The sequence below is a fragment of the Rhincodon typus genome, chromosome 18, assembly GCF_021869965.1.
Source record: "Rhincodon typus isolate 14 chromosome 18, sRhiTyp1.1, whole genome shotgun sequence".
Classification (NCBI taxonomy): domain Eukaryota; kingdom Metazoa; phylum Chordata; class Chondrichthyes; order Orectolobiformes; family Rhincodontidae; genus Rhincodon; species Rhincodon typus.
The window spans coordinates 8,989,264-8,999,058 of NC_063349.1; the positions used below are offsets into that span (position 1 = coordinate 8,989,264).

The 9,795-nt window shown below is 43.5% G+C and overlaps 1 protein-coding gene across 2 annotated transcripts in view; it reads left to right on the forward strand.

Moving 5' to 3' along the window:
* The window catches only part of pdzrn4 (PDZ domain containing ring finger 4), a 434,538-nt gene that overhangs the window by 393,293 nt on the left and 31,450 nt on the right, over positions 1-9,795 (forward strand). For both annotated transcript variants that reach the window (XM_048607770.1, XM_048607769.1), the window contains exon 6: positions 1,587-1,689. In XM_048607770.1, the coding sequence (XP_048463727.1) occupies positions 1,587-1,689 (103 nt within the window). The remainder of the gene's footprint in view (positions 1-1,586; positions 1,690-9,795) is intronic.

The following is a 9,795-nucleotide window of genomic DNA, read 5'->3' on the forward strand; positions in this document are numbered from 1 at the left end:
GAGTGTTTCTTGTCATTCATGGTTCATGTGTGATTTCTAGCAACTGTGGTATTTTGTTTCTGTCTATGTCCATCAGAAGCCAAAAAGGATACAATGGGGAGGGAGGATAAAATCCAGATAGCATGACAAGCCCTCTCACCAACCTACCAGAAAATGTAATCCTGTCATGGAATCACAGTCTTTGCTCTAGCTAGGTGAATGCAGTCTATTGGTTTATGAGACTGACGCTCGGTAATGGAGAGATTTTGCAATCAAACTGGGGAAAGGTGCAGGAAAAATGGTGCTGTGAGAGAGGAGGACTTGAACCAGCGCCCAGTCCCTGAGATGGAGATTATTGGGACTGTTTTGTATGTAGCAGTGTATTTTTTTTTCGTTGTCCATTTCTTTCTTCCCCTTTTCCACGTCAGTGGATTCGTAATGAATGAACTGGAGGCACGATTGACAGCTAAGCTGTAAACGCAGGTGGGTCAGCCATCCATGCACTTCAAACTATTTCAGAAGGTGCTGTTGTTGATTTAAATTGTTCCAATATGTTTGAGTGGAAATAATCCTGTACATATTTCAAAATGTAAGCTGTTCATTTAAATGCAAAGCATTTGCAATCTTACGTTTGCAAGTGGATTTTGTACATAGATTCAAATTCTCAGCATTAACAGTGATGAATGGTTTTGTGAAAACCAATGTGCTTACATTTGCTGTACTGGAATGATCATAGATCTAGCTGATTTGATCTGTTCCTTCTCTGCCCACGTTTCCAAGCTTGGGATAAAAGTTGGTCCACCTGTGTCCTGTCACTTCGTGAAGATGGCACTTTTTCTGGTATCCCAGCAAATAGCACTTTTCACCCCTTGAGTCAGAAAGTCAAGGTTTCAAGCTCTGTTTTGAATGCATAATCGAGAGTGGTGTTTGAGTTCAGTCCTGAAGGAGTGCTGACCTATGAGCTATTTCTTGATGAGACTTGGAGACAAGGACCTGTCAGATGGATGCAAAAGCTCTCGTGGTACTGTTCAAAAAGAAATTCTCGCGGCATCCTCATCAAAATTTAGTTGTCCAGTGAAATCGTCAAAAAAAAAGATGATTTGGTCACTTGTTTGATTTTTGTTTGTGGGGTCTTGCTGTGCACAAATGGCCAGCGCTGTTTCCCTGTACCGCAGAAGCGACTTCTCTTCAGAAGTACTCAATGGGCTGCAAAGCACTTTAGGGATAACACAACAGCAAATCCTTTATTCTTGGAAACAGGCATGTGAGGATGCAATTGGAATTATTTTGGCACACCACACTCCAGTGCCACGAGTGTGATGTTTGCCGAGGTTTATTCTGATGACTGCAGTTTAGTATCTATCTTTAAATATACCATTTGTGGAGAAGAATTTTTCGCAAGAGCACAAAGTAAAAATTGGGAGAGTGGGACTGTTTTTGAAAACCCAGGTACAATGGCTGAATGGCTGTCTTTGGTGCTCCATGATTGCTTCAATGTACGTTTCACACTGTCTCTCAGACGTAACATGAGCTTAGGAAGAAGGTGATTTTAGCACCTCCACGTCCACTTGACACTCTCATTCTAGTTTTTACATCTTCCCTTGCAGCTGTCACTCTCTCCATCCCATGGCCCACGACTACTACGAAGCCAGCGATTACCTTCCCAACCTGGCACACGACGGGGATCGAGCTGACGAGCTGGAGTACGAGGTAATGCAGTAATCCGTTTGGAGAGGGAAGAACAAACTGACAAGGTTGTTGGCTCCATCTCCAAGTACTTTTTAAGTACCTTCAATGAGGCTCAGGCAGTGTTTTCGACAGCTTTCTGCAGTCTCGCTCTCTGAGCCAAATGGGTTGTACTTTAACAGAGAATGTAAATCCTGGCAAAATGAGCCAAATTCTGTAAGGCGTTTGTGATTATTTGGACCACGTCCATTCAATCGACAGTACGCGCTGAAAAGATATCACAAGCAAACACCAACTTGCTGTGCAAAACCCACCAGTTTTAATTCTTCCAGTTGTAATGCTAGTCTCTGAGAATAGCAGGGTAGAATTTGACAAGCTTTCGTGCCACCTGTGTTTGCTAGGGTATATTTTTAATGCAAGCTGTCAGAAATTTTGAAATCTGAAACAAATTATCAGATCGTACATTAAAGTAGACTTTTCCAAGACAAGCCAGTCATCTTATTAGTTCCTAATAATAAAAAGCCTGGCTATTAAAGGAGAACTGAATGTCGCTCAGACTTCTATTCAATACCTTGTAATCTCCACTAATCACACCATCACAGTCATTAATTTAATATCGGCTGTGATTTTGCAGCCCGAGGCAAAACCTCCTGACTAGAATAAAGAGTGTATGACACAAGACTTAAATAGAAAAGTGTCCTTTTTCAGACAGTAGCTGCTTCAAATAACGGAATAAAACATTATGTGATAGTTCATCGCACAACAAAAGCGGCCTTAAACCGACGGAAAAGGGAAATTATCGTGTTCTCGCAACATATTACCAGAGAGTAGATTTATCGTTGTCCTTTTGCAACGTGACAACTTGGAAATTGTATTTTTTTGTAAATAAAGAAAGACGTATCTCCAGTTCATTTACGGAGGCTCAACTTTTCCTAATGTCGGTCATCTTTCATTCAGCAATACACAGGGGAGAAAATACTGCATCGATATTATTTCTGGGGCATTCATATAATGAATGATTGTCAGTAAGCAAATTTCGTTTGCCAGAAACACTTGCCAAACAGGGTGCATTCCGTTGCCAACTGTTAATTCATCTGCTCGTCTTCTGCCCTCAATCTCAAAGATGTTGAGCGTGCAGAAAGGCAATATTCCCAACAGGCAGAAAGGTGAGCAAGATGGATAGCTGTGCAGTTTTGGAAGATGGAAAAGCCTACCATGGCACTTCAACATGTTTTGTGAGAGTGCAGTCGCACATGACTGCTCAAGAAATGTAATATCTGCATTGAACATTTTGCAGGAACGATGACAGGGTGCAGTGTGATAAATTGTAAAGAGCAGTTTTTCTTTGCGTGACTCACTTGGGTAGATATATATTTCAAAGAAGTGACTGATTAGTGTTCCAACTAAAAAGGCTCATAAACCCTGAATGTTTTGGCACCTGTCTTAAATTTGCAGTAAACCGAAGGGAGGTGAGGGGTGGTGTCATGCAACCTGTTTTGAAGTCTGCCTGATGGCAGCCGAGGTGGTTTCATTGTTAGAAATCAAACAAAGACCCATTGTTTTACTGGGAAGAAGGTACTGTACAAAGTATTTACACTCAGGGACAATAGCAGCAGCCTGTGCTTTAATAGGGGAGCGTGGGAGCTTTGTAGAAAAATACTGAGAATGCTTTGAACTGTTCCTTTCGTTCCAAGAGGAAACAGAGTTAGGCTCTCCAGAATATTTAATTTGCATTTCTACCTAGAAACAAGGTCTATATGATTAAACTTGCTGTAGTGAAGCAGACGAAGCCATTGTAAAGATCTGCTCTGAATATAGCAGACAGTGTTTTTGTACATCTATTAGAGGCCAAAAGGAGTGTGGGTGGAAGCTCTCAGTTGAGGGGAGTTACAAAGAAACTGGCAGAATCTCCAAATGGGGTTAAAGGGAGAGGCTGTCATTCCATCTCCCCGTCAAAGACCGCTCTTAGGTTGCTAGTCTCCAGGCTGCATAAAGAAAGGAAGAAATCCTCAGGAGTGTTATACATCAAGTCATTGACAACATTGAGCTGTTCAGCTCCTCAAATGAAACTTTGCTTGATGGATTATCCATTTAATGTTTGCACTGAGTCACTATGCCGTTTAGTCACTGACCAAATATGTACAGTGCTGCACATGTTCTTTATTTCCTATTCATTTGTGGGATGTGGGCGTTGCTGGCTGGGCCAGCATTTATTACCCGTTCCTAGTTGCCCTCGAGAAGGTGGTGGTGAGCTGTCTTCTTGAATCGCTGCAGTCCTCCTGCTGTACGTTGACCCAAAATGCCATTAGGGAGGGAATTCCAGGATTTTGACCCAGCGACGCTGAAGGAACGGCGGTATATTTCCAAGTCAGGATGGTGAGTGGCTTGGAGGGGAACTTGGAGGTGGTGGTGTTCCCATATGTCTGATGCCATTGTCCTTCTAGATGGAAGTAGTCGTGGGTTTGGAAGGTGCTGTCTGAGGATCTTTGGTGAATTTCTGCAGTGCATCTTGTAGATAGTACACACTGCTGCTACTGATTGTTGGTGGTGGAGGGAGTGGATGCAATCAAGCGGGCTCCTTTGTCCTGGATGGTGTCAAGCTTCTTGAGTGTTGTTGGAGCTGCACTCATCCAGGCAAGTGGGGAGTATTCCATCACACTCCTGACTTGTGCCTTGTAGATGGTGGACAGGCTTTGAGGAGTCAGGAGGTGAGTTACTCGCCACAGTATTCCTAGCTTCTGGCCTGTTCTTGTATCCACTGTGTTTATGTGGTGAGTCCAGTTGAGTTTCCAGTCAATGATAACCCCCTGGATGTTGACAGTGGGGGATTCAGTGATGGTCACACCATTGAATGTCAAGGGACGGTGGTTTGATTGTCTCTTATTGGTGATGGTCAGAGCCTGGCATTTGTGCGGCACAAATGTCACTTGCCACTTGTCAGCCCAAGCCTGGATATTGTCCAAATCGTGTTGCATTTGAACATGGACTGCTTCACTATCTGAGGATGCTGAGCATTGTGCAATCATCGGCGAACATCCCCAGTTCTGACCTTATGATGGAGGGAAGGTCATTGATGAAGCAATTGAAGATGGTTGGACCTAGGACATTACAATGAGGGGCTCCTGCAGAGATGTCCTGAAGCTGAGATGACTGACCTCCAACAACCATGACCATCTTCCTATGTGTCAGGTATGACTCCAATTCCAGCAGAGTGTTTGCCCCCTGATACCTATTGATTCCAGTTTTGCTCGGGCTCCTTGATGCCACACTCGGTCGAATGCAGCCTTGATATCAAGGGCTGTCACTCTCACCTCTCCTCTGGAATTCAGCTGTTTTGTCCATGTTTGAACCAAGGTTGTAATGAGGTCAGGAGCTGAGTGGCCCTGGCAGAACCCAAACTGGGCATCACTGAGCAGGTTATTGCTGAGCAGGTGCTGCTTGATAGCATTGTTGATGACATTATCTATCACTTTACTGATGGTGGAGAGTGGACTCATGGGGTAGTAATTGGCCGGGTTGGATTTGTCCTGCTTCTTGTGTCCAGGACGTACCTGGGCAATTTTCCACATTGTCGGGTAGATGCCAGTGTTGTAACTGGACTGGAACAGCTTGGCTAGGGGAGCAGCGCATTCTGGAGCACAAGTCTTCAGTACTATTGCCGGAATGTTGTCAGGGCCCATAGCCTTTGCAGTATCCAGTGTCTCCAACCATTTCTTGATGTCAAGTGGAGTGAATCGAATTGGCTGAAGATTGGTATCTCTAATGCTGGGGACCACTGGAGGAGGCCGAGCTTCACCAGGTTGATACCTCATCTTCAGGCATGCCTGGTGCTGCCCCTGGCATGACCTCCTGCACTCTCCATTGAACCAGGGTTGATCCCCTGGCTTGATGGTAATGATTGAGTGGGGGATATGCCGGGCCGTAAGGTTACAGATTGTGCTGGAGTACAATTCTGCTGCTGTCGATGGCCCACAGCGCCTCATGGTTGCCCAGTCTTGAGTTGCTCGATCTATGCAAAGTCTGTCCCATTTCGCACAGTGATAGTGCCACACAACACGATGGAAGCTATTCTTAATGTGAAGGCGGGACTTCGTCTCCACAAGAACAATGCGATGGTTACTCTTACCGATACTGTCATGGACAGATGTAACTGTATCTGGCAGATTACTAAGGATGAGCTTGAGTATGTTTTTCCCTCATGTTGGTTCCCTCACCACCTGCCGCAGACCCAGTCTAGCAGCTATGTCCATCAGGACCCGACCAGCTCGATCAGTAGTACTGCTGCCCAGCCACTCTTGGTAGTGGAAACCAATAGAAATTTATTTCAAAGATAGATGTATGTATGACAGTTCAGAAAAGTTGTAACCTAAACAGCAAAACTCAGTTTCAACCTGTTTCCCTGCAATATCCCTTAGAGATATTCAATTCCAACCAAATATCACTCCTATCTGACCTCTGTAACTTCTTAGTGAACTGTTCGCAGTTCTGCTCCTGAGATCGTTGAGAGATTTTATGACTCATTTCTAAGTCTGCTGTCATAGACCTTTTTTGTCAATTTTAATGGTGTAAATCTATTCAGTTCCGATGACCCTTGAAAATTCCTATACAACATCTAACAGCTTCAAGACTTCACAAACTAATACTCTTCTAAAAGGCAATAGTGTTTGTCTAAACCAAGAACTTGATTCTTCTGCCTTGAAACAAAACTAGTGACCTCTGATTGGTTTCGCTGTGCAATATGCTGAGCAGTATAAGCATTTCATTCACTAAACCCTCAGATGTCCTGCTAGGCACAAAACTGGGACCTCGTGCCTTCTTGGAATTTGTCTTTAGTTTCAGTATTCCTCATGACCTTCTGATCACCTCAAAAAACTTACTTTCACAGAACTGAAACCACTTGTCTGCCTCTCAAATTCTAGATTCTTTATTGGTACTAACACACTATATACGTTTTATCACAGGAGCTAAGAATTACTTTGAATTTGTTCCAGGAAAGTATAATGCCTACCAATGAGATAGTGCCCAGCAAACGTGTGAACTGCTTTTTCTCTGTCATGCTAAGAATAAAAAGGGGTAAGATTCTGTTATCTGATATAAAGTGTAAGTTGCCTACACAATAATGCTCTGTCAATTTTTTGCAGGCTGTTGTTACATTAAATGTCTTAAAGTGTGAAAATTTGATGTGCTGTTTGTTCAGTTATTAACTAGAAGTCCAAATTTCCTTTTAAGAGTTATTGTTCTGCACGGGGATCCTGAGGACAGTTATCACTTCCATCCCGTTCTATCTAACGGATTTGTTTTCAAATTTTGACAGCTGGTGTCGAAAGTTTCTCGCCATTTTGGTCAACATTTTTGAAGACTAACCATTCTTGTATCGACCACGATAGGCACCTGGGGTGGTGATCGGATCAGGGGAGTTTGGAGTTGAAGTTTTTAAATTGTACTGAGATGTACATCTGTCTTCATTCCTCTAGCTTTACATTTGTAATTCAGTCCTTCAGATACAGATTGTCATCTTGCCCCATTTTCCCCTGTTTTTACCTGCTGAAGGTGTTATCTCCTTCACAGCCTTATTAAAGGTTCAAGGGGGTCTGGTGTCAACACTTAAATTAGTTGGCATTCTTGAGGTCTAAGAATGGGTCTCGACCCGAAACGCCAACTTTCCTGCTCCTCTGATGCTGCCTGGCCTGCTGTCTTCCTCCAGCTCCACACTGTGTTATCCCTGACCCCAGCATTGGCAGTTTTTACTATCTCTAAGAATAAGGCTGGTTTGTTTTAGAAACTTCAGAAGAGGTGCTGCGCTGGAGGAGAAAATATCGTTATTCTATAAAAGCTTTGTTTCCGTGGCCAGTTCAGAGTGTGCAGGTGGAGGTTATATCATCATCTAAACCCTTTGGAAGAAACAGTTGATGCTTATTCTGCCCAACAGTTCACATGCTTCCACCTCCAACTTGTCTAGATCAAATAGCCTCCTTAACGAGATACACACTTAATCTACTTCACAGCTTTTCTTGCATTATGTCCCCTGCACTGAGGCTGAGAGAGAGAGACATGCTCACTGTTTGTTTTTAACCAAAGGCAGTGAGATGGGAAACTTCAGTTGCCACCAGTAATTCTTGGTTTGTATTATGTAGCTCTTTTCCATCCATTTAGCTGCTTGTTATATCTTAGAATCCCTACAGTGTGGAAGCAAGCCGTTCGGCCCACCGAATCTGCACCGATTCTCCAAAGAGGCATCCCATCCAGACTCACCCCCTACCCTATAACTCTGCTAATCCACCTAACCCTCCACGTCCCTGGCTACTATGGGCAATATAGTATGGCTAATCCACCACATCTTTGGACTGTGGGAAGAAACTGGAGCACCTGGAGGAAACCCATACAGACACGGGGAGAATGTGCAAACCCCACACAGGCAGTCACCCGAGGGTGGAATCGAACCCGGGTCCCTGGCGCTGTGAGGCAGCAATGAACCACACAGCAGCATAAGCTGGAGCAGAAGTGATTTGTTTAGTGTTATGATTTGGACTTTCTTGTATTAGAATCCAATAACTATTGCACAGTCACTAAATTGAATCAAGTATTACTGTTTACTTTTTAGTGCTGGTCCCAGGTAAGGACTGTTATACTTCCCAACTTTGCAGTGTATCGATGAGCCAAGGTGATTGCACAGAGTACTCATGCTTACAAGGAATGATGACAAATGCTTTCTAACAGAGGTAGTAATCCTTTTAAAAGACCACTCCAAACTGCTACCAGGCATCAATTATTTCTGCTCCCTACTCCTTGCGTGAAGTCTTGACGTTACGAGGACTAGTTGAATTATCAGGCTCAACCAAATATCAGGATGCTTTTGCCAACAAGCAAGTTAGAACTGACTTGGACAAAACGATAGGTGATGTAAAATTAAAGATGTGGCTTAAAACAAAATTGCAACATGTATCACAGAAAGGAGATATTGTGCTTGTTTGATTTCAGGAAGAGCTACCTGATTAATCCCACTCCCCATTTTTATTCCACAGCCTTGACATTTATCTTTTTTTAAACCGTAAATCCAGTTTCTTTTGGAAAGTTTATTGCTAAATCTGCTTGAGGATTAATTATTCACAGGTTTTAGAATTTTAGAGGAATTATTTTTGGTCATAAATGATCAAGAAGAAACCAACTGAATCCTAAATGGTTTTGAACTTTTTAACACATTGTCAGATAGTCTGGAATGCAATGCGCCAGATGTACTTGCTGCTTGTCTCAATGTCACTGATGGGGACGTAGTTATAGAAAGTCATTGTTTTTAAGAACGCAGTGGGGGAAAGAAATTTTGGACTGGTCTGATCTGGTAACTTAGTGAAGTCTCCACTCCTGGGAGTCATGCTACATGCTGACCCTGCAGCATATCCATTCTGCTTTGTGGTTTCTGGACACTAGACAGCATTGCTTTCAAGAAGCCCTCTTATTCCTGACATCCCTCAGCAGTACACACATTGGACAAGTCGAGAGAGGACATTGAAAGACCATCCTCATCCACAATTGCTTTTACATTACAAAGATTATTTCAAAAAAAAGTTCCTCACCTTTTTGAAATATCCCCCACTATTTTTCCCATGTACGTGAACAAAGACCATAATTGTTGGTTGGACAGCCGTGTGATTGGATGTCTTGCAATGTGGCTCCCTCGCTCACTGTCCTCAGGTTTGGTCACTGTGATGTGCTGAGTCAGCTTGCTGTCACCCAGGATTACGGTGGGGGTGCCTAATGAGAAACCAGGTATCAACCAAGGTCTGTGTTCCCCATCACCATCCAGTGACTTTGTAAAGCTTGTGTGGATACATTGCCACGATGGATAGTTAGCTCAACATTGCTCACTAAAGAGGCTTGGGCTAAGGTATAAATTGACCCTCTTATTTGGGGTATTGTCATGTTCTTCTGGTGTCTATAGCATTGTACCCTGGCTGTCTGTTTTGGTGTCTTTGACACTATGTAGAGGCTACTTTCTTCTCATGCAGTCTGCAGCACTGTACCCTGACTGTGCTATTCTCCCACAGTCTGCAGCACCGTACCCTGACTGTGCCATTCTCCCACAGTCTGCAGCACTGTACCCTGACTGTGCTATTCTCCCACAGTCTGCAGCAC